The 26,109-nt window shown below is 44.5% G+C and overlaps 5 protein-coding genes across 8 annotated transcripts; 4 read left to right on the top strand and 1 right to left on the bottom strand.

Annotated features, from left to right (window-relative positions):
- Positions 1-986: 986 nt before the first annotated feature.
- On the top strand, positions 987-4,794 carry LOC101765020. Of its 2 annotated transcripts, XM_004966507.3 has the most exons (12): positions 989-1,284; positions 1,420-1,602; positions 1,819-1,902; positions 2,007-2,125; positions 2,274-2,375; positions 2,727-2,846; positions 2,979-3,044; positions 3,322-3,388; positions 3,547-3,600; positions 3,751-3,843; positions 4,141-4,173; positions 4,253-4,794. In XM_004966507.3, the coding sequence occupies exons 1-12, from the start codon at positions 1,180-1,182 to the stop codon at positions 4,349-4,351; spliced, it is 1,125 nt and encodes a 374-aa protein (XP_004966564.1). In that variant the 5' UTR covers positions 989-1,179; the 3' UTR covers positions 4,352-4,794. The 2 variants fall into 2 exon arrangements, with proteins under 2 accessions (XP_004966566.1, XP_004966564.1); XM_004966509.3 differs by lacking the exons at positions 2,727-2,846; positions 2,979-3,044 and having other exon boundaries at positions 987-1,284.
- Positions 4,795-5,237: 443 nt separating this feature from the next.
- On the top strand, positions 5,238-9,839 carry LOC101764188. Its single transcript, XM_004966505.3, has 10 exons — positions 5,238-6,002; positions 6,099-6,164; positions 6,304-6,396; positions 6,588-6,683; positions 7,118-7,171; positions 7,253-7,456; positions 7,692-7,823; positions 7,930-7,995; positions 8,685-8,987; positions 9,117-9,839. The coding sequence occupies exons 1-10, from the start codon at positions 5,397-5,399 to the stop codon at positions 9,594-9,596; spliced, it is 2,100 nt and encodes a 699-aa protein (XP_004966562.1). The 5' UTR covers positions 5,238-5,396; the 3' UTR covers positions 9,597-9,839.
- Positions 9,840-10,403: 564 nt separating this feature from the next.
- Positions 10,404-13,997, top strand: LOC101763262 (testis-expressed protein 2). 3 transcript variants are annotated; one of them, XM_012845664.2, is made up of 7 exons: positions 10,404-10,752; positions 10,854-11,113; positions 11,234-11,835; positions 11,918-12,272; positions 12,460-12,554; positions 12,736-12,930; positions 13,036-13,997. In XM_012845664.2, exons 2-7 carry the CDS (start codon positions 11,026-11,028, stop codon positions 13,699-13,701), a joined length of 2,001 nt encoding a protein of 666 aa, XP_012701118.1. In that variant the 5' UTR covers positions 10,404-10,752; positions 10,854-11,025; the 3' UTR covers positions 13,702-13,997. The 3 variants fall into 3 exon arrangements, with proteins under 3 accessions (XP_012701118.1, XP_014660623.1, XP_014660622.1); XM_014805137.2 differs by lacking the exon at positions 10,404-10,752 and having other exon boundaries at positions 10,855-11,113; positions 11,262-11,835; positions 12,460-12,545; XM_014805136.2 differs by lacking the exon at positions 10,404-10,752 and having other exon boundaries at positions 10,855-11,113; positions 11,262-11,835.
- A 491-nt stretch (positions 13,998-14,488) lies between these two features.
- LOC101762848 (coiled-coil domain-containing protein 12) lies at positions 14,489-16,488 on the bottom strand. Its single transcript, XM_004966501.3, has 5 exons — positions 16,239-16,488; positions 15,634-15,765; positions 15,271-15,406; positions 15,060-15,174; positions 14,489-14,930 (listed from the first exon to the last, which is right to left on the bottom strand). The coding sequence occupies exons 1-5, from the start codon at positions 16,337-16,339 to the stop codon at positions 14,884-14,886; spliced, it is 531 nt and encodes a 176-aa protein (XP_004966558.1). The 5' UTR covers positions 16,340-16,488; the 3' UTR covers positions 14,489-14,883.
- Positions 16,489-16,577: 89 nt separating this feature from the next.
- Positions 16,578-22,384, top strand: LOC101762449 (protease 2). The gene is made up of 11 exons (XM_004966500.4): positions 16,578-16,932; positions 17,104-17,384; positions 17,497-17,691; positions 17,925-18,271; positions 19,113-19,404; positions 19,556-19,714; positions 20,196-20,561; positions 21,198-21,263; positions 21,445-21,493; positions 21,563-21,686; positions 21,796-22,384. The coding sequence occupies exons 1-11, from the start codon at positions 16,620-16,622 to the stop codon at positions 21,878-21,880; spliced, it is 2,277 nt and encodes a 758-aa protein (XP_004966557.1). The 5' UTR covers positions 16,578-16,619; the 3' UTR covers positions 21,881-22,384.
- Positions 22,385-26,109: the final 3,725 nt, after the last annotated feature.

Below are 26,109 nucleotides of genomic sequence, written 5' to 3'. Positions count from 1 at the left end.
GATTAATTAGGCTTAATAGATTCGTCTCGCGAATTAGCATAGGGTTCTGCAATTGGTTGTATAATTAGCTCATGTTTATTTCTTCTAATTAGCATCCGAACATCCGACGTGATACTGTTAAAATTTAATACCTCGTATGCAAACACCCGACGGTGGAAGGACAAAAGAGCATGGCTTAATTATGCGTAAGAAGAATGGACACGTAGCATTGCTGTTGAGAGGTAGGTTAGGTGGTGGGCCTTTTTCTTAATAAAGAAAAGATAATGTTTGGCAGGACCCGCGTGCTATATGCACAACCCCACCGGCCACCGAAAGCAAAGCAGGCAAAGCAAAAAAAAATTTAAACCAGGCAAAGCAAATTAGGGGGTGTTTAGTCCTTAGTACTAAAGGTTAGTCCTTTAATTTTTCAAGTGGTTGCTTTCAGGAACTAAAAAGAATCTTGGATAGGGTGTACCTCTCATTAATACCTCGTGCCTCCTCCCTTACCCCACTCGCCCCATCGTCAGCTCCCGCCCCCACTGCCGCTCCAACCCGTCAGGAGGGGCCTCGTGAGGCTGCGTGCGGGGAGGTGCAGAGACGCGACGCGGTTGCCGGCGTTGTAGGACACACCATCCTAGGTGCAGCACGCGGCGGGGAGAGGAGGAGGAGGAGGAGGACCACGTAACACGGAGATCGGCACTGTCAGCACTCGTGAGGTTCCTGACGAAGGCTCGCATCGCGCGGAGGTCGTCCGGGTGGCACAGTGTGACTGCCGCAGCGGCGGCCGCGATAGGAGGAGCAGGAGTGGGAGCAGGAGTGCGACAGGGGCAGCAGTGATTAGGGAGCAAGTCGATCATTGTTCAACTCGTTTAATGCCCTTTAGTTACGGGAACGGGGAGGGGACTAACCAGACAAGCGAAGGTGGAGAGCGGGTGTCAACCCAACGAACCGAACCGGCCCGGCCCATAAAACGAACGGGAGGGGAAATGGAAAGGAAATAATAAATTATAGAACCCTCTTCCTTCCTCACCTTCTTCCTCCTCCCCCAGCACCAGCACCAGCACCAGCAGAGAGAAAGCCGCCTCCTCACCGTCACGCGTCACCTTCCCTTCCATTTCCTTTCCTTCTAGAACCCTCCAGAACCTCCTCCCGCTGCAACGGAGCCCCCCACCGCCTCTAGCACGGAAGGCCGCCCCAGCGATGAAGCACCCGCCGCCGCCGACGCCGCGCCGCTGCGGCGTCGTGGCGGCGGTCGTCGCGCTCGTCCTCCTCGCCTGCCTACAGATCCAGTACCACCACCTCAAGGTTGCCATCCCTCCTCCATCCATCTCCGCCCCGCCGGGCCTAGCTATTTTTCCATTTTTAGCTCCCCCTCCCTTTCTTGTTTCTTCACCCGCCGCGCTGTCTGTCTCTGGACACTTCTTGCTCTGAAATCTTCAGGTGGATCTCGGGAAGGCCGGCTTTGCCTCTGCCACGCAAGAAAATACCAACCGCATTCACTTGGGGATCACCACCAAGGCGGCCACTGCCACCACCAACTCCTTGCCGCGCGGGATCGTCGAGCGCCACTCCGACATGTATCTCCGACCGCTCTGGGATGACTCCGCTGCAGCCACCCACAAGGTACCTTTCTCTTGTGACTGACTGCTTGTCTGAATTCATAAGTCACTCAGTATAGCTCTGAATTTTGCAAAGTCGCTTCTTTTCTGCGAAATGCACAGGTGTTAAGCCTTCCACACCACAAACTAGTCGTTCCAGGAATCACCATTTTTTATCCGTTATTAGTACGCCTTTTCCTTGCTAATTGCTAATTATTATCATGCTCCCTTATACACGCAGAATAAAAATGATGACCCCAGTGCTCTCCTGGCCATGGCAGTTGGCATCTCCCAAATAAAAAACGTCGACACTATGGCACGTAAGGTATGTGTTTCGATCAACTTGTCCTTTCCCTTATCCAGAGCTGTCTATGTTGCCTGGGAAAAAAGGAGAGAGGTTTATCTAATATGATTGTTTGCTTCCTGTAGTTTCTCAAGGAAAACTATGCAGTAATGCTCTTCCATTACGATGGAAATGTAGATGGATGGCGTCATCTTGAGTGGAGTGATAAGGCCATACATATTCTCGCTCACAACCAAACAAAATGGTAACTGTATGAAACCTCATCGCTCTGTTATGTATGAGTACAGTAGCTGGACTTCTGATAGTCCTTTTTCAGTACGTGCTGCAGCAGTTTGCCTTCCATCATATATGCCCCCCTTCTCAGAAGAATTAAACTCACATTCCTGCTGCAGGTGGTTTGCTAAGCGTTTTCTTCATCCTGATGTCATGGCTATATATGATTTCATCTTTTTATGGGATGAAGACCTTGGAGTGGATAACTTTAACCCAAGAAGGTATGCGTAATGCCATAATCCTTTTCCACTAGTCAGACACGTTACTAAGTTTCCAAATTCAAACTAACCATATTATCATCCAAGGGTGCTGAATATTGGCCATTTCTAGAGCAGCTGCATTAATTTGATTCTCATACTCTTTTGTGCTCTGGCCTGAGTAACCTCTTTTAGGTAATGGGAATAGGCTTTGTAAATCCAAGTTATTTTGTGTTACTGTTTGGTGTGATTTATCCAATGGAAATGGGGTAGGAATTTCTGCAAAATGATCTCCGCCTCCTTTGTATACATAAGCTCCTAAAATTTATTTTTCTGTTGAAAGATGCTTCCTCAGATTTTATGTTATCTGCCTAGGTATCTGGATATAATGGTTTCTGAAGGCTTAGAAATAACACAACCTGCTCTGGACCCTGATTTATCAACTGATATCCACCATCGAATCACAATCCGCAATAAGCTGTCAAAAGTGCACAGGTGCTTCCATCTTTCTAATTTTCACGCAAATTTCCTTTGTGTCCCCGTCTCGCCGCCCCCCCCTCCCCCCCCCCCCCCCAAAAAAAAAAAAAAATCTATGCTCTAAAAACACCCTTTCAACTTTTTATGTAGGAGAATATACGACAATCGACCTAGTATGAATTGTTCTGATGAAAGTAAAGGACCTCCTTGTACAGGGTAAGGACCTAAGCTAAAAATTATTTCTATGCTCTAAAAAGCACTCTTATGCAGTTACTTTATTTGGGAGGTACTCATGTATCGCTTCATACTTTATAATATTTATTTCAGAAAACTAGTAACATTGATGTAGTCTATTCCTATTTTGTTAGACCATTTGGTTATTGAAGCAAAATCGCATTTTGCAGCTGGTTGATTCTTGACCAGTTATCTTATGAACTGTCCCAACACATTCCACAAAACATCTGAAGATGTTGTGATTTGCATTCTTGGATAGGTGGGTTGAGGGCATGGCACCAGTTTTTTCTCGCGCTGCCTGGAAATGTGTGTGGCATCTAATCCAGGTGCGATTATCCTCTAGCCTGACCATTTTTTTTTAAAGATTATTTTGATGATAGTCAATAACAAGTCAACAACCTCTTGTTTGGTTTCATAAAGTGTGAGTGGAAGGTCATAGCTTTTAATAACCTTTTACTTGTTTTTTAATCTCTTGAGCTTGCAGAATGATCTAATTCATGGATGGGGTCTTGACATGAAGCTTGGCTATTGTGCTCAGGTACTCGAGATATGTTTCATATTCTTAAGAGATAGGATGTCTTTTTAGACATGCTATTTCAGCTACCATGCCCTCTGTTAAACAAGATGGGCACATGGCATTTTCTAGGAAAACCGAAATGCCAATTGACACAGTCACATGATATTTCAGGGTGATCGAACTGAGAAAGTTGGTGTAATTGATAGTGAGTATGTTGTCCATCAAGGGATACCATCTTTAGGAGGACCATCACTTAGCAGCAAGGTACGCTTGTCGTAACAAACTGATATTTTCTAAAGACTTGGTAAAGGAATTTAGGACGCGGTGTACTGTTTTCTCCGAAACTAGTTTGAAATCTTGTCGGATCATCCATTCAGATATTCCGCTCTGATTACCATTCGTATTACATAAATGATCTAGCCTGGGAGTTTTTTCTTTGTTGTGTTTTGCTACCAGTTCTTGTTTCTTTACCTTAGTTGGGGTATACCTGCATGATCGTAACAATAGAGAATAAAGGTAACCGACACATGTCATTACTGACATCCTTTCTTGTTGGTGTAGACACCTCGAAGATCACTGGATTTGAGGACCCATGTGAGTATAACCTATGCCTTGTCTTCCTAGATTAGAGAATTATAAGTTGTCATTATTACTTATTATCCCTTTATAATAGATAAGAAGACAATCATCAGCTGAGCTGGAGAAGTTCAAAGAACGGTGGAACAGGGCTGTAAGGGAAGATGAAGGATGGAGGGATCCTTTTGAATCTTGAATTCAAAAGTCGATTGCTTAGAGAGCAGAATGTGATGACACCACAGATGAGTGAAGCTGGTCAGTGGCCGCAGTCATATATAGCAGTAGTTATAGGATGATGAATGACTTACACACACCACCACAATTTTATCCCCGTGAGACAAAGGAAGTACTGGAAAATGTTATCGTCAATACAAGGAGCAGCTTATGGAGGAGATGAAACTAACAAGGGACTATACTATACACAGTGCTGTAATTTTTGGTCCGTCGACTAGAGTTGTATTGTATAGTGATATATCATATAAGAAAGATACATGCTTGACGCTTGTGCAGTTATTTAACCAGAAATCTTACATACATAACCTAGAGCAGATTTCTTTCCTACAAACTGTACTATTGCATTATGGTACTACCATGTAAGAGGAAGAAGAAGCCTCCCTGGGTAGTGGAATTCCGGTGTTATCTCGTCTGAACACACGAGTATTTCTTTTCTTTTCCTTTCTTTTCTGACAGTGAGTGGCAAGAGAGTCCTAGGTCCTGTTTGTTTCAACTTCTCGGGTAGAAAGTTAACTCCGAGGAAATGAGCTGAAAAAGCTAGCTGAGAGGAGTTTTTTTCTAGCTTTTGGTATGCTGAGAAGATAAAAATTTATTATAAAAGCCAATAACAAAAGGTCAGAAATAAAAAATCAACTTTCAGAAAGCTAGCTTTCCAGCTAAAAGTCCAAAAGCAGAAGCTCAGGCAGGGCCGTAGTAAATGGTAGCACTGCAACAATGCTGGCTGCAGCCAGACAGAGTAGGGGTAAGGCCATTTTATGTATTTGGCCCAAGCCCATTCGCTACTATCATCCGGCCCGGTCCGGCCTGGTGGAGGGTCTCCGTCGTCTCCGTCGCTCCACCTCCACCACCTGCAGCTCTGCAGGGAGGAGGAAGAACTTGTTCTCTTCCCCGATGGATGGGGTTCCTCACTCTCTCTAGGAGCTGCCAGAGCGACTACTAGCGAGGGAGGGAGGGGGTTAGGGTTTCTTCTCCTGATCAGGGGTTAGGGGTTAGTTTCGATTTCGAGGATGCGGAAGCGGGATCTCGGGATCCTACTGCTCGCCGCCTTCGCCGTCTTCTTCTCCCTCCACCACGAGGGCGACTTCTCCTTCCGCGAGTCCTGGTACCACCTCGCCGACGAGGACTTCCCCATCAAGTACGAGGCCGACCGCCTGCCCCCGCCCCTCATCGCCGACCTCAACGGCGACGGCAAGCCCGAGGTCCTCCTCCCCACCCACGACGCCAAGATCCAGGTCCTCCAGCCGCCCCACGCCCGCCACCTCAACGATGACACCTCCTTCCACGAGGCCCGCCTCATGGCCGACATCTCCCTCCTCCCCGACAACGTCCGGGTCGCCTCCGGCAGGCGGCCCATCGCCATGGCGGTCGGCAACGTCGACCGCTCCTACCGAGCCGGCGACGTCAGGAAGCAGGTCCTCGTCGTCGTCACATCCGGATGGTCCGTCTTGTGCTTCGACCACAACCTCAAAAAGCTATGGGAGCAGAATCTCCAGGATGACTTCCCTCATGGCGCACACCACCGCGAGGTCGCCATCTCCATAACCAACTACACTCTCAAGCATGGAGATGCTGGCCTTGTCATCGTAGGAGGAAGGATGGAAATGCAGCACCATGTATGTTGCCTCTTCGCACTATTTGTACTGTATTGGTCCACATGCTTTGCTTGCTTGGATTTGGATGTGCTACTCGCTTATACCCTTGTAATTCAGTCGGCAGATCTTTTCGACGAATTTATGATGCCAGAAGACCACCGCAGAAGCACCGATGAAAAACAGGTTTCTTTTTCTTCCCCCCCTGTGTAGGAAACAGCTTCTTAGATTGCTATGAAACCGAACCATTTGTTGCTTTACCTTGGCTACTTACATTCATCAAGAGACCTAACCTGTGTTGGTGCTTCACCTCAATCCCGTGCAGGGCTCTGAGACTGGCACTGCAGACCTGCGCCATTTTGCCCTTTATGCCTTCGCTGGACGTACTGGCGAGCGAAGATGGAGCCGGAAGAATGAGGTGCACTGAATTTAACTTCTCATTTTATGTCAGTAATTTGGCTCCACTGTTAGTCAAAAGGATGTTCCTCTTTATTTCATGTTCCGTCTTAGCATGGAAAGGTCAAATATAACTTGACACTACATAAAGTTTAATGTCTTCAAAGGACTTGGCTTATATATCATTGCTAAGTTTCTCTTTTGGCCTGGCAGAACATCCAGTCACAGCCATCAGATGCTTCAGTGATGATACCACAGCACAATTACAAGCTTGATGTCCATGCCCTCAATAGTCGTCAGCCTGGTCAGGTCAGGATTATCTTCACCAATCTTAGTAGTGGGTACCTAGAAGCAGATACTCATATTTGAGCAAGTCTTGTGTCAATGTTTTCATATGCTCTCTGTTGCTTGATTTAAGTATTGTGTTGTGGATTGTCTTCTGATGAAGTTGGTGTCATCAATTATTGTTGTAGCAGCTATTGTTATGACGGCCTGAATTGCTTACTTATTTGCACTCTGCTTGGTGGCAATGCTTTTCCAACCTAAAGTGTGTTATGTTTTTTGAGCTTTAAAGGTCTCAAGTCCATGGAAAATTCATGTAAACTCAAGATGTCAAATCTTGCTACCTATTTGTGGTTTGATTTGAGTATAGATGTCAAATGTGTTGTTCTTTGCTCTTTTTTTGTTTCACACAGTGATATCTTGGCTAATTTGAATCTAACATGTCACATGTCAATTTTCAGTTTGAATGTCGTGAATTCAGAGAATCAATTCTTGGCGTCATGCCTCATCATTGGGTAAGAACAGTACATGTTTTCTTATATTTAGTTTTGATACTCTGGAATCATTGAACTTAGATTTGATGTTTTCCTTTTCAGGATAGGAGAGAGGATACTACCCTACAGCTTGCACATTTTAGAAGGCATAAAAGGAAACAAGTGAAGAAAACACAAGGAAAGGCTGCTATTAATAGTGTGAACAAGCCCATTGAACACAATCCACCTGGAAAGGATGCTTCCAATAGAATAGCTAGAGTGCTTGGGAAGGCTGCAGATATTGCTAGCTCAAATAAAGTCAGGAAGGTATGACGCATAAACATGGCTGTTGCATTCAGAATTTGCCTTGTCTTCTAGGAATGATTGCGGTCATCTTCAAGTCCCTGCATGAAGCACCATGGATGTCCTTACATATACTGTGTCTTGTCTCTTTGTTATGCTTCTTTTTGTAGTTTTGTCCAAATAGATTACAGTGTTCGCACACGGTGAAGTCAAACACCTAATGTTTTCTAATGAGATGCAACTTTTGCTTTTATTGCAGACACAGAGGACGATGTACATTCCGACAATCACTAATCATACTCAAGTATGGTGGGTTCCTAATGTTATCGTTGCACATGAAAAGGAAGGGATAGAGGCTGTCCATCTAGCTTCTGGACGTACAATATGCAAGGTCAACAAGATATATCCCTGTAATTTTATTTTACTTTAATACGATGCAACCATTCAGTGTATCACCTCTGACTTGATTTTTTTTTTGATACTATTCTTATTTCCAGCTTCATTTAACCGAAGGAGGGCTTCATGCAGATATTAATGGAGATGGAGTTCTAGATCATGTTCAGGTGCGTTGGGGTTATTACTAGTGTTGGGATTTAGTTTTTTATGTACACCAGCTTTTCTTTGGTTCTGGGTTGTTCATGTAATTCATATTTCCTGTCCGTAAGCTTAAGAATTTGCGATATTTGGATATGCCCATTAAGTAGGTCGACTGCTTGACTTGTAAGATGATGTGGTCTTCCAGTAGATTGATATGGTTCTGAAACCATTGAACAAGTTCAAGTGATGGATTTTTAATTCTTTCTGGAAGGAGAAAATGATATCCTCTGTCTATCCTTACCTTTTGATTTGTTTTCTATGGTTTTATTGCCAGAAAAATGAGTTAAAATGATTTGCATTTCTTGCATGTCGATTGCATTGCTATCTTGTATATCTACTGTAGTCATGTGTAAGGTGCAATGCTTGCATCAATATAATGTTAACATGATACACGAATATTCTTGTTTGTTACATACTTTGATGTCTAAAAGCTGATTTTCACATGTGCCATTGGGGACAGACATATCCAACTTAGAGCCATCATAATATCGTGTGCCTAATCAGTTCTAACTTGTAATGCCATTCTCCTCTACTGAGATCGGCAAAGCATTTGGCATACTGTTCTTCGCTAGCTATCTGCATTGATGCTGTGTTTATTGTCGTGGCCTCCCTTTGTATATGTAGAAGTAATGGTTGATGTTCACCATTTGTGTAGGTTGTTGGTGGAAACGGCATTAAAGAGCAGACAGTTGTAAGTGGGTCAATGGAAGTGCTGAAACCGTGTTGGGCAGTTGCTACATCGGGTGTTCCAGTGCGGGAGCAACTTTTTAATGTGTCTATCTGCCATTACAACCATTTTAATCTGTTCCATCATGGTGACTTTTCGAGAAGTTTTGGGAGGAAATTTGATACGACTGGTTTAGAGGTTGCGACTCCTATCCTGGTCCAGACAGATGATGGGCATAAACACAGGAGAGGAAGCCATGGAGATATCGTCTTTTTGACAAGCCAGGGAGAGGTCAGCATTTGTGCCTTGAGTGCCCTCCCCTCCCCTCCCTTTTTTTTTAACTAGTAGTTCATGTTGATGCAACCTTTAGCCTTAACACTGACAAGTGTGCACAAAATGGTGGTATGCTTGTGACTGTAGGTGACTTCGTACTCTCCTGGGCTGCTTGGCCATGATGCGGTATGGAGGTGGCAAGTATCAACAGGGGCAACATGGTCCAATCTCCCATCTCCGTCGGGGATGATGGAGAACATAGTGGTTCCTACTTTGAAGGCTTTCTCATTGCGTTCCTATGACCGAAAAGAGGTGATCATCGCGGGCGGCGATCAGGAGGCTGTGGTGCTATCACCTTCTGGTGGCATACTGGCCATAATCGAGCTTCCGGCGCCTCCCACCCATGCGCTGATCATGGAGGATTTCTCGGGCGACGGCCTGACCGACATGGTTGTGGTGACATCGGGGGGAGTGTACGGATTCGTGCAGATAAGGCAGCCTGGGGCTCTTTTCTTCAGCACGCTGGTGGGGTGCCTGATAGTTGTGATCGGGGTGATATTTGTGTCTCTGCACCTCAACTCGTCAAGCAGCGGTAAACCGAGGGCTTCTTCAGCGGAATACAGATGATGTTGAGAAGGAAGTGTGTTACTTATTTGATAGAAGACTTTGCATATATAAGCAAACCAAACCAAACCGGGGGCTAGCGAATAGAACTGGGGGTATGCATGTTACGGGCTATTTTGTTTTAGCCTGCACCAAGTGTTGGATTCATGTTGTTGTACGATAGAAGAGAGTATCTTTTTTCCAGAACTATTCCATCCAATATACTTACTAATGATACTATACTACTAGTAGCAGTTGCTCTGCTTCCTTTTTTGTTTGCAAAATCATGTATCGTATCTAGTTTTGTTTTAGCTGTGCCCACTGCCAGCAACCGCTAGTTTGGCAGGGCTGCGGCTTCTTCAGTGACTCCAGCTGAAGCTCTATCAAACGGTTTGGTCAAAAACGGCTTCACCGCTGGAGCACTGGAGGAGCTGGAGCTGTTTTATATGGAGAAGCCAAGCTAAAAAAAATAGCTCCGGTTCTGGCTTTTTTTTAGAATCCTACCAAACTAACCCTAACTCCTATTTCATAAACGTTTTCCTTTGGTGATCCTACCTCCTATTTCGTTTTCTTCGGTGATCCTGCCCCTAGCCTATTTCATAAACGTTTTCTTTGGTGATCCTGCCGCTGGTTCGAAGTATTGTTTTAGAATATTTTGAAGTGCAATTGTGTTTTAGAAAACTATAAAGCGACTTTTTAAAAACAGGTGGTGTGCAATTGTGTGCCCCTACTTGTCATCTTTTCTTTCCTTTTTTTTACGAAAGAGATGGAAACAAGAGGAAATAGGAATGCCATTCTTTGCGTGTCTCTGCTCCTCCGTGCATTTGTCTGTCCGTCCGGGTGGTCAACTGCTGCTTTCCTCCGACGCCTTGTATAATACTCTGTTCCGTTCCGTTCCGTTTGGCGTGGGTTGCGCAGCCATACTTTGATCAGGCGGAGCGGAGGCCGATAAAAATAACGGAATTCCACCATGGTGGCCATGGCGGTAGCGGTGGCGTTGCTGGTGGTGGGGTTCGTCGTCGGCGTCCTCTCCCTGGCCATCGCCGAGGGGGCAGCACTCCTCTGGGCCATCCGCACCCTCACCACCACCACCACCCGCCCCTCCAATTCCTCCTCCAATTCCAGCGACGACACATCTCCGGCTCCGCCTCCTCCTCCTCTCGGGGACCTCAAGCGACAGGTAGGAATCCAATCCATCATCCAATCCAATCCGATTCGCGTTGCAAGCGAGCGAGCGAGCAAGCAATCAAGCAATTCGACTATGGATTGTGTGGAATTCAGGGTTTCCTGTGGATTCTAGAGCAAGAAAAGATGCCCGCCAAAGCCAGCCACCACCCATCAAATGATGCCCAAAGCCACGGGGGGATCAAAGACAAGAAGACCGTCGTGGAGGTTTTCCCTGTGAAGATGTTGGCTAAACTTGAAGGCCACTCGCTCACCTTGTCTGCACCTGATGATGCTTCTCAGCAGACCACCACCATCCACCTGCTGGATTCTACAATTGTTGCTGTCTCTGCATCAAATCTACCCTCGCGTAAATGGTTAGTATGTATGCAATCTTCCACCATTTCATCTTTCCTTTTCTCCAGATTTTAATAGCCAGAATTGTTGTACAAAGCAAGCAATCAGACTAGTCGTTCTTCCTGGTTTCAATGGCTCAGACAGTTTGGCTATAACCTCTTCCATCAGGGCCAAGAGGTATCCAATAAAACTGGAAAGCAAGGAATCTCAGGTTTCCAGGGGGAGCAAGGTATGCTATGTTTATGCACAAACCTCTTGGGAAAAGGAATCATGGTGTAAAGCACTTCGTCTTGCATCTACTACTGACAAGGACAAGCACAAGTTCCATGCCATGTTGGCTCGAGAGTTCCGCAGCTACATATCCTCTTTGAATGCTGGATACCCATGTTTTCTAAAACCCTCCATGCTCTCGGGCCTGGAACAAGTACTTGTGGACAGCACTGTAAAGACCGATGGATCTTCAAAATTCAGAAATCTTCTAAAAAGGTTGGCAAAGAAGGCACCAGTAAAGGCTTCTCCCGACAGCAAAAGTCCGGTAACATCTAAACAGGATATAAAGCAACCTACTACACCTAGCTCTTCCGTGAGTTCCAACAGCCAGCTATCTTATTCCTCCCATACAAATGTGGAAGAAAAGCTTGCAGATGAGGGTACACTTTGTTGGAACCTCCTGTTCTCTCGGTTGTTTTTTGATGCTAAAATGAATGGTGAGGTCACCAAGGCCATCAAAGCACGCATTCAGGTCAGATGATGCTGATATTTTCAGGTGCGTTCATCCATTGTTCATATTTTCTTTCTATTGATTGATTCTTGTATGTTGTCAGCGAACATTATCAAACACGAGAACTCCAGCCTACATTGGAGAAATTACACTTGCTGGCCTCAGTCTTGGAAAGCTTCCACCATATCTACACAGAATGAGAGTCATCCCACTGGATTTGAACGAGCTGTGGGCTTTTGAAGTCGATTTTAACTATTCTAGTGGAATGCTTCTGCATATTGAAACAAGACTTGAGATTCAGGAGCCAGAGTTGGAAAAAGACATAATGAGGACTAGTCTTAAAGATGATTCTAACGGGGATGTGGGTTCGGATGTCCTTGATAGCATTGAGCAATATGGTAACCAATTCAGGTCTTCAGAAGCTTTGGATTCTGTAGTGGGGGATGATGATGAAGCAGGTTCGTGACAATTCTACTCTTATGCGCTTTCTTTGTCTGCTTGTTATTGGAATCGGCATTTAATGTATGTGTAAATGATGAAATCAATAGCATGTGACGTGAGAACTGTCACCTATCTATTCTGAGCATGATGGTCCTGTGAAAACATCATCTTGAGGCAATTGATGACCTTTTGAGGTTGTGGCAGATGCATTAAGGAAGTCAAAGAGCACTGGATGGACATCAACATATATGTCGAGGTGGAAAAGAATCTTGCATTCAATAGCTGACCAGGTATCACAGGTTAGTTCTTGTTTTGCTATACCATACCGACACATTACCCGATGGACAACTGGTTGTGCGCTAAGGCGTAAATCATGGAAAAGAGCATATCTAGTCTGGACAATTTTCATATTTCTATTTATGTAGTGTGGCCAGGGAAGTTTTGATGTGTACTGTATTTTCTCATTTTCCTTGCAAAAAGGTGCCATTATCATTAGCAATTAAAATATCAAGTATCCGTGGGACAATGCGCCTACATATAAAGCCTCCTCCAGGTGACCGAATTTGGTATGGGTTCACGTCCATGCCAGAGATAGAGTGGGAGTTGGAATCATCAGTCGGGGACAGGAAGATCACCAACAGCCACATAGCCTCGCTTATCGGCAACAGAATTAAGGTGGTTTTTACTTACCTCCCATGAGCCATGACTAACCTGTTATTTGCCGGTAAATCTGTGTTATTAAATCTGGGAACATTTGGTTGGTGTCCTACAAATACACAGGCTTCGCTTCATCAGAGCTTGGTGCTTCCCAACTGTGAAAGTATTCCAGTCTCGTGGATGATATCAGATAAGGATGACTGGGTGCCTCGCAAGATAGCGCCTTTTATATGGCTCAACCGTGAGCCAACCACTGAGAATAGTGCAAGGCCCCCTGTAGGCACGACCAGAGAGCTACCTGGGGAAGCATCAGTGTCGAAGGCCATTGCGAAGAACAAGTCGAGTCCACCTGCTTCTTCAACGAGAAGCGAGAATGAATTGCCCAAGACAAAAATATGCTTTGATGGATCAGAGCAAGCAGAAGCATCAACGAGCCGGCACTGGCAGTCCCAGCTAGTTTCAGCAAGTGGAGCTCCCCTGCAATCTTGTGAGGATGCGACAGGGGATCAGCTGAGGATGCCACTGCTGAGGGGCAGCAGCAGAGATGACAGAGCCATGGTGGTAGCTGCAGGGACCTCTGCCAGTGAGGAGGCCGGAGATGTGAAGAGGAAGCGCGGTGCTAGGCGTGCCCGGGTGATGGACCTGGGCAGGAGGATGGGGGGCAAGCTGGAGGAGAAGGGCAAGCATATCGTCGGGAAGATGCGGGAGAATGCGAGGAGCAACAACAGCCTGCTCCTGCCAGGCTTGGAGCGGGCTACCACCCCTGCTCCTGCTCCTGCTCCTAGTTAGCACAGTTAGTCAAGAGTAGACAGTAGAGATGACAACTGCTACTCAACAAAAATGAAATGAGAAATCCTCATTTATAGCGCCTGGCAACAGCTCCTACAAAATGAAATGATGTGGGAGACTGTTTGCGATTGTATCATTGTATGTAAAAGAGCCTATGGATGTACCATACCACCCAGCTAGAGCTACAGTTTTCACTCAACTAGATAGATACATGTATGCATCTCGTCAACTCTCCTCACTGAACAAATATAACAAGCAACAGTTCCTTTGTTGCGCCCTGAGCTGCTTATTTCTAACTTACAGGCATCCTTTATATGTTTCGCACGCGCAAAGTATTATTGATGCGTACTAGGGGGCAATATTTAGTTGGATCATGAAGACCCCATAAAAGAAAGCTTACAGGTTTTGAAAAATTCTCAAGAAGAAAAACTCAGATAAGTAGAGGAGGGATGGAACAGAAATGCCGAAATCGACCTCACTTTCACTTTCAGCTACATTCATGTGATACCTTAGGATACAAGTAGCAATTGTGGAGAGCGGACTGGGAATAGCAGATATTGGGGTTGGGGAGCAAGGCACAGGGAGGGGACTTCATGTACACCAGGAGTTTCTTTTCCATTGTAAAATAAGTTTTCCAAAAGAGCCAGAATGTAAAAGATTCAGGATGTGTTTGGTTGCATGCACCACATGATGCATGCATGATGATCCTGGATGGTGGGGTTCAACCAATTTATTTATACCATATGGTTCACTCCTATTAGTAAAATAATGTATTAAGTGGGATGACTTCATCCTGAATGAGTTGGTACAATTCAACCAACCAAACAAAAGGATCATCATTATTTTGAACCATTTCATACATGAATCAAATAATACAACCAACCAAACATACCCTCACTCTGCTCAGCGCAGCATGAAGGCATGCTTCATAATCACCCCACTAGTTTGATCTGGTCTACATAAAACAGGACACAGCTACTACAGTTCAGGTTTTCATGTAGCACTGGACAAATTTCACTCTAGTTTTATATATTAGCTATCCTACCTCAAAAACAAGTCCTATCCAGGCACCATCTCTCATACTTATCAAGGTTGCTTCACTTCAGTTCATCCCCACCGGTAGATACACTAAGCGCCCCAAGTACCTTACATATTACGAGTTCTGTCACTGACTCAGGTTGGTCAATCTTGAGCTTCCTCCAGGGCTTCTTTCTCCCTCTGTTGCTCCACTGCAAGCGGCGGAGTAATTAAATATCAATGTGTAAGTGCCCAACCAAGAAAACAAACAAAAAATCACACAAGGAACTCAATGGAAAATGAAGGAATAATCTGCCAATTAATCATATTTGAGCACTCACATGCAATTTCCGCCAATGCTTTCTGTGTTCGCTTCTCCAGTTTGTCAATTCTCTTCTGCACATCACGTTTCAGATCCCAGTTTGGATTCTTTGGGGCTATGTTTCCAAAAGGGTTCTGCATGCACAGTATAATGTTGAAGGATTAATTGACAGCTTACCTTGTCAAAAGTACAAACAAGAGATCTTGAATTTGAGAACACCAAGATAGTACCTCCACTTGCTTTGGTTCTGCAGCTTCAGCACTGATTGGATCTTCAAACTTAGGAAGAGAAACTGGAGCTAGCTTACCACCTCGGAGTTGTTCATCATGAGGAAGGTAGTTTCTGAACTTCATGGCAGGAAGCTCACTGCATCAAAAAGAACGCACACTCATAAAAAAATATCTCACTCAGCACTAAACAGAACTCAAATCTACCAAGACCATTAAATCAAAGATGGAGGTTCTCTTACATTCACATACAAGGGATTCAGTGAATGGCTTGGAATTATCATATATGGCAATACTATTCTTCAATGAAATAGAAGATGCACAATCCGCGTTCAAGATATTTTTTTTAAAAAAAAATAGACTTACCCATCATCTTGAACCTCCTTGACCTCCTCAATGGAGCTAATGTTCTCCTTAGAAGCTTCATCAGGTGCATCCTGTGGACCTGGTAATGCAGGCTGTTCCACGTGTTCTTCTGTGGCACCATGGGTTCCATTTCTGATACAATCAACAAGCATAAGAACCAGCATTTAGTAGCATGTACTGAACAGAGCATAGATAGAATTTGCATTTTACGCCCATGCTTCATGATACCCACTAAAGCAGATCATCAAGACCCAGCAATGCACCTACTTGGTAGTTCCCACCCTTCCACTTGTTCAAACATAAAAACAGTGTCAAGCACCAACAAATCCATTCAAGTTAACTCAACCTTTTTCTCTCTCTTTTTTTTTAAAATAAAGAAAACAAATGAAACCCAATTGGTCAGATAAAGATCTAGCAAACACCACTGAGTTGTGGCAAAAGGAGAAGCAACTCTGCATGTCCAGATTTGTGAGATTGGCTAAGGTTAGTGAGGAGTGGTTCCTGTTATACGCACAGCTCCATTAAAAGAAGCTAACTACTAGAAAACAGTAGGTGCGGAATTATCTAGTGAGATAGGGTAGGGGACGGGAGGGGAGAGATCTTACTGCTGTTCTCCGTCGGGGGCGGGGGTGGATAGGAGCTCCTTGGCGGCGCGGAGGGCACGGAGGCGCTCGCGGCGGGCAGCAGCGTCCTCCTCGGCGCCCATAGCTTCCTCCTCTCCTAGCAGCGAAGAGCAGCCGGGAAGCGGAGAGGGGGGGCGTGGCGTGGCTAGGGTTTCCAAAGGTTTCTTCCCTCCCGAGCCGGCCGGACCAACACGACGACGGAACGGGGAAGGCTTTTGCTTAATGGGCCTTTGGAATTGTTGGGCTCTGTTTTGGACTATCCGGTTAGGAGTAAATAAAAAGACGAAGGAAATGACCGGGATTGAGAATCCAAAACCTTAGCCGGAACAAACCAACTCCCGGAGAATAAATAAAAGGGCCGCGATGTTGCGGCTGTTGCCGAGGCATCTTCTTCCTCCTCGTGCGCATCGCGCGATCTCACCAACCGCATCCCCGCTCTCGCGCCGCCGCGCCCTCCTCCTCCTCGGCTTCGGGTGCTGTCGCGGCCCTCCCCCTGCGCACTCGTACGCCTCGATGGCGCCGCCGCCGGTGGCCAAGAAGGTGCCGCGTCAGCTCGTAGACCACGGCGACGTACGCGTCGACAACTACTACTGGCTCCGCGACGACTCCCGATCCGATCCCGACGTCCTCGCGCACCTCCGCGCCGAGAACGACTACACCGCCGCCGTCATGTCCGGTCAGTCCATTGCCACTGCATTTGGAGCTTTTGCATATCGCTTCCCTCTGTGGATTAATTTTAGCGTGCCGACCAGATGCATCAGAGTGGCAGTTCTATCGATCTGTACTGTTGCCAGGAGTCTCAGTCCTGATATGCTTACCCTGCTATGCTAACTCGGATCACTTGCAGATGTCAAGCAACTCGAGGATGAAATATATGCTGAAATCAGAGGAAGGATTAAGGAAGATGATATCGATGCACCTCTTCGCAAAGGGCAGTACTACTACTATGAAAGGACATTGACTGGCAAGGAGTATGTGCAGCACTGTAGGCGTCCCGTACCAACTGATGCTCCAATTACTGTCCACGATGTGATGCCCACAGGACCTGATGCTCCTGATGAGCACATTATTCTGGATGAGAATGTGAAAGCTGAGGGCCACGATTACTACAGCATTGGGGCTTTCAAGGTAAACCCTTTTTTAGCATATCTCTCTGTATGTTTGTTTCCCTCACGCACACGCCCCTTCAAACTTCGATGTTCCTTGTGTCTATCTAATATGATCTAACTGTTCGTTTCAGGTCAGTCCCAACAATAAGCTAGTGGCTTACGCAGAAGACACTAAAGGCGATGAAATTTACACTGTCTATGTCATTGACGCCGAGAGTGGAGAATATGTTGGGCAACCACTTAAAGGAATTACTTCTGACATTGAGTGGGCTGGTGATGACCACCTTGTTTACATTACAATGGATAGCATTCTTCGGCCAGATAAAGTATGCCACTCGTTCCTCTCGCTTCTTCTAACTCCTACATGGCACGCGTCTTGTTTTATGACTTCATTTGAAACTTTCGGTGACTTTTTAAGAATGTTTAGTTATACTTGCCATGCCTGTAGGTTATTGGATATTGCAGTACCCATGTTTTAGTGCTAGCATCAACTGTGACATAATTTTCGTGGAGTTTGTGATAATTATACTTTATCTTACTTTTTTTTGGGCCTTTCCAGGTATGGCTACATAAATTAGAGTCTGATCAATCAAGCGATGCATGTCTCTATCATGAGAAAGATGACACATTTTCTCTTGGCCTTCAAGCCTCTGAAAGCAAGAAATATTTATTTGTTGAGTCTGGAAGCAAAAATACTAGCTTTATCTTTTACCTCGACACATCCAAACAGAACAAGGAACTTGTGGTTTTGACGCCTCGTGTGTATGGCATTGATACAACAGCTAGCCATCGTGGGAATCATTTCTTTATTACGAGGCGAAGTGATGAATTCTACAATTCTGAATTGGTTGCTTGCCCATTGGATAATGTAGCTGAGACCACTGTACTGCTACCACATAGAGAAAGGTACTTGCCAGTTATACAAGTTTCAGAAATCATTCTTACGGTTCATAAATCATGTATCCAGCATCACACTTTCTGGGGACATTGTTTGTGTTGTTGTGATGCTCTTTGTTAACTTTCTCTTGATGAGGAATGATTTGTGAAACCTTGCATAACCATTTGATAGCACAAGTCAATCTTCTTCTAGTAATTTTTTAGAATACACTGGAGAACTGCATCTCTTTGCATTAAGCAGAAGAAGTAAAAGAGTTTACAATGTGAGTGCCATGGACTGTCAATCTTCTTCTAGGATATTAATTGTGTTTTGTTAATGAATATTGGAACCAGGGGGGATACTTTACAGCTGCAACTTAGACCTTTTCCTCTTTGAAAGTTCAGATGCATTCTTGTAGTGGCATTGCTTGCTATTGATTAATACTATGTGTGTTGCCAGCTACAGCATGGGAAACTTATGGGTTCCATCCAGTTTAAGCTTATGAAGAATTGAGATCAAATCAGCTTGCATTTAGTTTGGTTTTATCATATCAAGTTTATCTATGGAATATGTCAGTTTTAGAATATTCGATCTTCGAGAATATTGGATCTTTGATAGGATGGCTGCCAAAGATTTAGATTTACTTACCACTGCTTCCTGGCCCTGGGTTTTGTTTCTATGTAAGAGGCTTGATGCTCTGGCAGTGATATACAATGGTTCGTTGAAACTGCAGCTAATACAAAATTTGATGAACCTACTAGTTAAGTTATCCATCAGGAACTTTACATGCTTGCAAATTTTATTGATGCCCATTGATAACAAAAGTGTGTAACACGTCACTGTTTCATCAAAACTGATACTACCCTTCAGTGTGAAAATACAGGAAGTCCAGCTCTTTGACAACCATATTGCTGTATATGAGCGTGAGAATGGCCTACCCAAAGTAACCTTATATCGGCTACCTGCTATTGGAGAGTCAATTGGACAACTTCAGGGAGGTCGAACAATTGATTTTATTGATCCAACATATGCTGTGGATCCTGAGGAGTCTGAGTTTCATTCATCTGTTCTTCGATTTAATTATAGCTCAATGAGGACCCCGCCCTCTGTCTACGACTATGATATGGATTCAGGGGTGTCAGTGCTGAAGAAGATTAAACCCGTAAGCTATAAGTTGCAATAGGTTTATATAAATATTTGGTATTCTGACCAGGATCGATTTCTTTTTATTTACTTTTATAAACCCGTTGTGATTTGATCTTTTTATTTACTTTTATAAACCCGTTGTGATTTGTTCTTCTAAATGTCCATAGGTTTTAGGTGGATTTGATGCATCAAATTATGTAACAGAAAGGAAATGGGCTGCTGCTGCCGATGGCACTCAGATCCCGATGTCCGTTCTGTACAGAAAAGATCTTGTGAAGCTTGATGGCTCAGACCCAATGCTGCTATATGGCTATGGCTCCTACGAGGTATGTCGTGTGTTTACTATTCTGTAATAAAAATGTGTTGTGCCATTTTGAATGCCTTGAACAACTCTTCAGATTGGCATGCAGTTCATGTCCACATCCTTGGGTCATCTTGGGATGCAAATGATTCATTTGGAATGTTATGTATTATTTGCTAATGTGGCATCATATATTCATTTACTGTTATTCACTGTCATTTTGAAGTGATAACTGTTCTTAACCATTCACTTAGTCTAGTGTTTCCTCGCTGAATGGTATACTTCGATAATTTGATGTCATAAAGATTCCTTGTCAGGACCCAGTAATGAATTACCAGCAAAATGGGGTCAGAATTCTAGTCTCTAAATCAATGTCTAGCAAGTAGCAACTGATAAAATTTGGCAACTTGGCATTGAGACTATGATGATTCTAGGTTTCAGCAGTAAGTAGCAGAATGGCATTGAGTTAACCATGCCCTTATTTTCCCATTTTGCTATGGTTGCAGATTTGCATCGACCCGACATTCAGAGGATCCAGATTATCTCTGGTAGATAGGGGTTTTATATATGTGATAGCTCATATTCGTGGTGGTGGTGAAATGGGCCGGAAGTGGTACGAGGATGGGAAGCTTTTGAAGAAGAAGAATACTTTTACTGATTTCATTGATTGTGCCGAGCACTTGATAAAAAACAAATACTGTTCCAAGGAAAAGCTTTGCATCAATGGAAGAAGTGCAGGTGGCCTACTGATGGGTGCTGTCCTAAATATGAGGCCTGACTTATTCAAGGCTGCTGTTGCCGGAGTCCCTTTTGTTGATGTTGTCACAACTATGCTTGATCCAACTATCCCACTGACAACAGCTGAATGGGAGGTATCCATTTCCTCTTCAGTTCAGATGCTTTTTATGCCATTATTTTTTCCCCATGTCTCACTATCATGTTTATTGCCATTTTATAATTAGCACAAATAATGCGTAGAGATACTTTCTGGAAATGTTCTTTGGTGCCCTTTTGTCCAGTCCCCAACATTTCAATCACACTTGGGTACCACCACATCAAATCAATACCAACTGATATCTATCCAAACGTTTAAGCAATGCAACCTTTCTTGTGCAGCTGGGATCAGGTTTAAGCTTTAGTTCACATTGAGCACAGCAGTTGCGCCACAGTGCATACTGGGGCTAGATACTTAGGCAAAGATACGTGCATTAGGCTTGAGCAGATCTTAGGGCTTGGATACAGTGATTCCTTGTTATAATAGCTAATATAGATTCGCTTATAATCTGAACAATTTTAGTTTTTGAACCATTGTTTTATTTCATTATGCTTTGTGCCCGAGGATAGGGATGGAATAGTTGGCACTTGCATGATAGTGATGTTTTGACACTTGTACCATGTCAATTGCAATTGGCATGTTTTATTCGAGCTGTTAGCACACTTGTCCATTCTGTTATAGTCGTCTACTTGCTTCTGTTCTTATCGATTTGTGTTTGCTATCCTCGGTTCAGGAGTGGGGTGATCCGAGGAAAGAAGAATACTACTACTACATGAAATCATATTCTCCTGTTGACAATGTAAGTAGTGATGTCTGTGCCTCCCTAGGCGTATTTACTAATCAAGCTAGTATTTTTATTTCTGTTCATCTTTACTGTTCTTGCTTCTGATGTTATTTCTTCCACAAGCATGAATTCCATTTCGAATTGGCTGCAAATTAAAAGCTCATTGGGGTTTGGTGTTTGTTTATCCACGCTACAGGTGGCAGCACAAGAGTATCCCAACATTCTTGTCACGGCTGGCTTAAATGGTAGGTGCCTCTGCCATTTGCATTCCAAGTGTCACTAGTAGGTAGCTAACTGGTTGGGTTGGTGATCAGATCCTCGCGTGATGTACTCTGAACCTGCGAAGTACGTGGCCAAGCTGCGGGATCTCAAGACAGACGGCAATCTTTTGTTGTTCAAGTGCGAACTGGGTGCTGGGCACTTCTCCAAGTCGGGAAGGTAAAGTAAAGCAGCTGGTTTGTTTGTTGGTTCTGGCAGTGCTAGCATACGATGTACTTGTAGAGAAGATGAAGCAGAGCAATAAGGTGGTTGTTGCCTGTGATTGCAGGTTTGAGAAATTGCAGGAAGATGCGTTTACTTATGCGTTTATCCTCAAGGCACTGGGCATGACTCCAAAGATGGCTTCAGTGTGAATGTGACTCCAAAGATGATTGGGATGGGAACTTGGATTCATTCAGAGGATGTTTGGTTCCATGGACTAAAGTTTAGTACCTGTCACATTAAATGTTTAGATACTAATTAGGAAGTATTAAACGTAGACTAATTATAAAACATGGACTCATATGGCTCGATGGGGTCCGCTGTCTTAGGTTGTTGAGCAGCAGTTTTGTTCTCTGTCTTTGGCATGCCCATGTCATATGTGTTATGTTTATGTGTGGCTGGCCCTTGGGCCCGGGCATCTGCTGCTGGTGCAGTGGCAGCCAAAAAGTGGACTGTGGGAGGAGCATAGGAAGGAAGGCCCAGGAACCCATGGGGGTCTGGAGGGGAGGACAGTCCGCTGACGCTGACACCTCGGCTCGTTGCTAAACAAAGGCAAAGGTTGACATTGAGTCCAAAAGGGTTAACATTTTCACATACTATATTGATTCCAATATGCTATATTGATTCCAATGAATCAACCATTCAAAGGCTACAAATTGTCGCGACATATACTCCTCAAAGATTGCTCTTGTTCAATGATGAGAAGTATTACCATAGTAATGTCTTCACTCACATAGTTTCTTTTCAGAAGCAAGGTGGTGAACAATGAGAGCTTGTAGCATATGGTTTCACGTAGAGACCTAGCATAACATACCCAATGGTATGTGTGAAAATTATGTTACTAAATTCAATCATTGGCAGATCAAATGAATTTGATAGATTCGAGACCTAGCATAACATACCCAATGGTATGTGTGAAAATTATGTTACTAAATTCAATCATTGGCAGATCAAATGAATTTGATAGATTCGGATGAATTTGATAGATTCGGATGTATGAGTCCCAATGGACTTCACATTCTAAATCCAAATACAAATCGCAACTTACATTGTGTACAATTCAGGTCACAGCATGACTTGAAATAGTTAAGTTGATTGTGGTACAACTTATTGATTTACTTCTATAGAAAGATTACTCTAATCATGATTGTATCTATGTGTTTGTAAAGAAATCCCAAATTGGATTCCCTATCATCTCAACACATATTGATTATTTTAATATCATCAAGATATAGAAATAATTAAGCAATCATTTTAGGTACAATTTCCATTATGCGGAGTTGGCCTGCTAGATGGAATTTTAGATGAGATATTTGGGTAAAACCAAATTACGCTTAAGTCTTAACTTAAGCACATACATCAGTATACCAATATCCATCTGATATTGTCTATCAATATCCAAATAATATTGGACATCATATCCATTAACTCTTGCGGTCATTCAATCCCTAAATATGGACTCCTATACATTTAGACCCTGGATAGCGACAAGCCTGATATTGCATTTGCAGATACCTTGCTAGCAGAAAATAGCGCAACTTCTACAACATCGAAAGGTGGAAGTCAAAAAGGATATCCATAGATATTCATATGGTAATAAAGGACTTTAATTTATTATCAAATAAATTAAGGCACGACCTAAGTGGGATATCAAGATACTAGCTATTTAATCCCTTACGTCAGATCACATACTGATTTTATTGTGGTAGAGTCTCCTCACACGAGTCATCAAAATTGACTCCAATGGTTACTTTCACCTATCATTTTGAAGCATCCTATGCATTACTTCATAGAGTGATCAAATGTGATTCCATAGGATCACCGACCATTATCTACAAAGATAAGGTCGCTTGTATTGTCAAGATTAAATATATTGCCCAAAAAATGTTTTATCCCATAAATTACAACATGTTAGGAAATAAATATCTTGCAAAAGTAGTCTTGCACTAATTTTGCAAATTCACTCACTAAGTCCATACCTACATCCACATTTTATGCAATTTGCATTCAATGACTTTGAGAGTTGCAAGGTTCAGAGGGAGTTTTCTCATGGATTATAACCTGTTCAAACATCATGTTGTACTCGTTTTCTCTCTATGGGTTTTTTATCACAAAGGTTTCTCATAAAATGAGACAATATCAATATACGAATGTGTCATATTTTCTATTTTTCCCATCAGGGTTTTTATGGGAAATATCAAAGACACATATTGCCCTCACAACTCATCTATGGTTTTTCCTAAAAGGTTTTTCATGTGAGTTATCTAAAAGGCAATAACAATAATATGTCATCACATTTTCTCCTGATTTTTCCACAGGGTTTTGCAGGAGTTTTAGCGGCCTTGTCGAGTTCATAAACCCGGGGTCCCTAATGGACCCGCTTCCCTACAAAACTCGGCCCTGCAGGCACCTAGGCCGGCCCAGATACACAATGACGGGCCGAGACCATGATTCGGTCCCCAACCGGCACCCCCAACCAGGAGACATGATCGGAACCCCGACTGGAAGGCCTGGCCATGGTGGGACCATAGTCCGACTCCGACCCCGCTCCTCTGACCGAGGATACGCCGGACCTCTGCTCGTCGCTCTTTCCTGACCGACATGGTTGGGGCCGATTGGGAACGACCGACCAGGGACACCCGCTTGGTATGGGCTCGGGGAGCAGCCGGAGCAGATAAGGTAAGGCGCTCAAGTCAACTGCAATACCAAGGACCGTACCCTGCCATGCCTTGCGCACCTGCAGGACGGTGCCATTGGGTCATGTCAAACGAACACTGTACAGCATGCCAGACGCGTCAGAGCATAAACAGTATTGTGGGCGCCGTCGTCTACCATACCAAGCGAACACTGTGCAGCCTGCCAGATAAAGTAGAGCAGGAGCAGTAAGGTAGGCGATGGCGGTGTAAACAGTAAGGTGGGCGATAGCGGCGTGAATAGTATGGTGGGCGTCGGCCCTCCCATACCCAATGGCGTGGACAACAAGACTAAGCAGCGCCCGTATACACTCTCTCTTGCTCTCTGACTTGTAAGGCCATCCCCTTCACCTATAAAAGGGGATGCACTCTCTCCTAAAAGAGAGGCAAACAACAACTCGACGACTACACAGTCTACACGCTCTCAACAGAGACACACACAGAGCACACGCTCCAACACTTAGCACTCGTTTGAGCCCCCGTCACTCTCTTCCACTCGGATCAGAGTTCGACCAGGCCTCTAACACCCCCCCTCATTCCTCATCCATTTGTAACCCCACAGCAAACTTCGAGCACCTGGATTCAGGAATAAAGTTACCGACCGACTCAAACTGGATGTAGGGCCACTGTGCTAGGCGCGAGGGCCACCTCCTCTCCGATGGTGTGCGCAGGCTCAGCCGCCGCCGGACCCGCCACCAGGCACGGTCGCGGGGACCCGTTGCCGGATCCGCCACCAGGCGCGGTTGTGCGGACCCACCACCGGGGCTGAGGTGTTGCCGAGCGTGGACCCACCGTTGTTGGGGGCGCAAGGTCGTTGCGGACCCGCCGTCGGGCGCTGTCGCGTGGACCCGCCTGCGCTAGGGGTGCAGGGCCAGCGCCGTGCCGCCGGGGGCGTGAGGCCTGGCCACTGGGGCGCCGTGGTGAGGACACAGACGCGGTCATCGGGGTGCACAGGTCCAAGGAAGAAGATAACACTTAAGAAAAGCTAAGGGCATTTGGGTCATTTTATTCTTTTGTCTCCCATGTGAAGCTTTTTTGCCAAACGCGTCTTCAAAATAACTTTAGCTTCGCTGAGAAAGCTGTTTGTGTGAAGCTAAAACTCAGAAAAACGGCTTCACTAGTGAAGCTGAGCTGTGTCAAACGAGACCAAGTAGGTATAGATATAGATTTAAATATAGGTATAGATACCAGTTACCTATTTAGTAGGAGCAGTGAAATCCAAAATTGATCTCCAATTATATAAAAAATAAATAAAAAATATAGAAAAGAAGCTTCCATCCATGACATGTTGGGCTAATGGACTTCAGCCTTCAGGCGCTGTTCTCTGGTTGGGGCTTTCGAGGGAAATGAGCCCACTACCCATGTACGTCGATCACCCTTGGGTCGTCTCTATATTCTTCCGCAACGCTCCTCTCACCCTTGAACCCTAGCTGCTAGATCCGCGGCTGCCGCACTTGGTCGCCGTCGCCGGTGAATTCCACGGAGGGAAACGGGATACCTCCGGCTTCCTCTACAATCTCTTCTAAATCTACTATTATGTACAATCGAGCCTATGCAAATACCATGTTTGAGATACTCTTTTTGTTCTTTTGCTAATTGTCATGCCTGAGGCTTGCCATTAGACATTACTTAACTACTGATGCTTTGCAGACATGGTGCGAAACTTACCTTTAGGCTGGTACTTTGTA

The sequence above is a fragment of the Setaria italica genome, chromosome IV (genome assembly GCF_000263155.2).
Source record: "Setaria italica strain Yugu1 chromosome IV, Setaria_italica_v2.0, whole genome shotgun sequence".
In the NCBI taxonomy this organism is placed as follows: domain Eukaryota; kingdom Viridiplantae; phylum Streptophyta; class Magnoliopsida; order Poales; family Poaceae; genus Setaria; species Setaria italica.
Note: the sequence above shows the minus strand (reverse complement) of the source record. Positions and strands in the feature narration are given on the sequence as shown.

What these genes read in the sequence shown, in the direction of transcription:
- LOC101765020 (XM_004966507.3), top strand. Translation starts at nt 1,180, where the DNA reads ATGAAGCACCCGCCGCCGCCGACGCCGCGCCGCTGCGGCGTCGTGGCG. An exon ending in TCCAGTACCACCACCTCAAG is followed by an intron (nt 1,285 to 1,419) that starts GTTGCCATCCCT and finishes TGAAATCTTCAG; the next exon opens with GTGGATCTCGGGAAGGCCGG. An exon ending in CCGCTGCAGCCACCCACAAG is followed by an intron (nt 1,603 to 1,818) that starts GTACCTTTCTCT and finishes TTATACACGCAG; the next exon opens with AATAAAAATGATGACCCCAG.
- LOC101764188 (XM_004966505.3), top strand. Translation starts at nt 5,397, where the DNA reads ATGCGGAAGCGGGATCTCGGGATCCTACTGCTCGCCGCCTTCGCCGTC. An exon ending in ATAGTCGTCAGCCTGGTCAG is followed by an intron (nt 6,684 to 7,117) that starts GTCAGGATTATC and finishes GTCAATTTTCAG; the next exon opens with TTTGAATGTCGTGAATTCAG. An exon ending in GAGTTCTAGATCATGTTCAG is followed by an intron (nt 7,996 to 8,684) that starts GTGCGTTGGGGT and finishes CCATTTGTGTAG; the next exon opens with GTTGTTGGTGGAAACGGCAT.
- LOC101763262 (XM_014805136.2), top strand. Translation starts at nt 10,884, where the DNA reads ATGCCCGCCAAAGCCAGCCACCACCCATCAAATGATGCCCAAAGCCAC. An exon ending in GGGGGATGATGATGAAGCAG is followed by an intron (nt 12,273 to 12,459) that starts GTTCGTGACAAT and finishes AGGTTGTGGCAG; the next exon opens with ATGCATTAAGGAAGTCAAAG. An exon ending in TTATCGGCAACAGAATTAAG is followed by an intron (nt 12,931 to 13,035) that starts GTGGTTTTTACT and finishes ACAAATACACAG; the next exon opens with GCTTCGCTTCATCAGAGCTT.
- LOC101762848 (XM_004966501.3), bottom strand. Translation starts at nt 16,339, where the DNA reads ATGGGCGCCGAGGAGGACGCTGCTGCCCGCCGCGAGCGCCTCCGTGCC. An exon ending in GCCCCCGACGGAGAACAGCA is followed by an intron (nt 15,766 to 16,238) that starts GTAAGATCTCTC and finishes TGATTGTATCAG; the next exon opens with AAATGGAACCCATGGTGCCA. An exon ending in CAGAACCAAAGCAAGTGGAG is followed by an intron (nt 15,175 to 15,270) that starts GTACTATCTTGG and finishes CTGTGCATGCAG; the next exon opens with AACCCTTTTGGAAACATAGC.
- LOC101762449 (XM_004966500.4), top strand. Translation starts at nt 16,620, where the DNA reads ATGTTGCGGCTGTTGCCGAGGCATCTTCTTCCTCCTCGTGCGCATCGC. An exon ending in CACCGCCGCCGTCATGTCCG is followed by an intron (nt 16,933 to 17,103) that starts GTCAGTCCATTG and finishes GATCACTTGCAG; the next exon opens with ATGTCAAGCAACTCGAGGAT. An exon ending in TGTCACGGCTGGCTTAAATG is followed by an intron (nt 21,494 to 21,562) that starts GTAGGTGCCTCT and finishes GTTGGTGATCAG; the next exon opens with ATCCTCGCGTGATGTACTCT.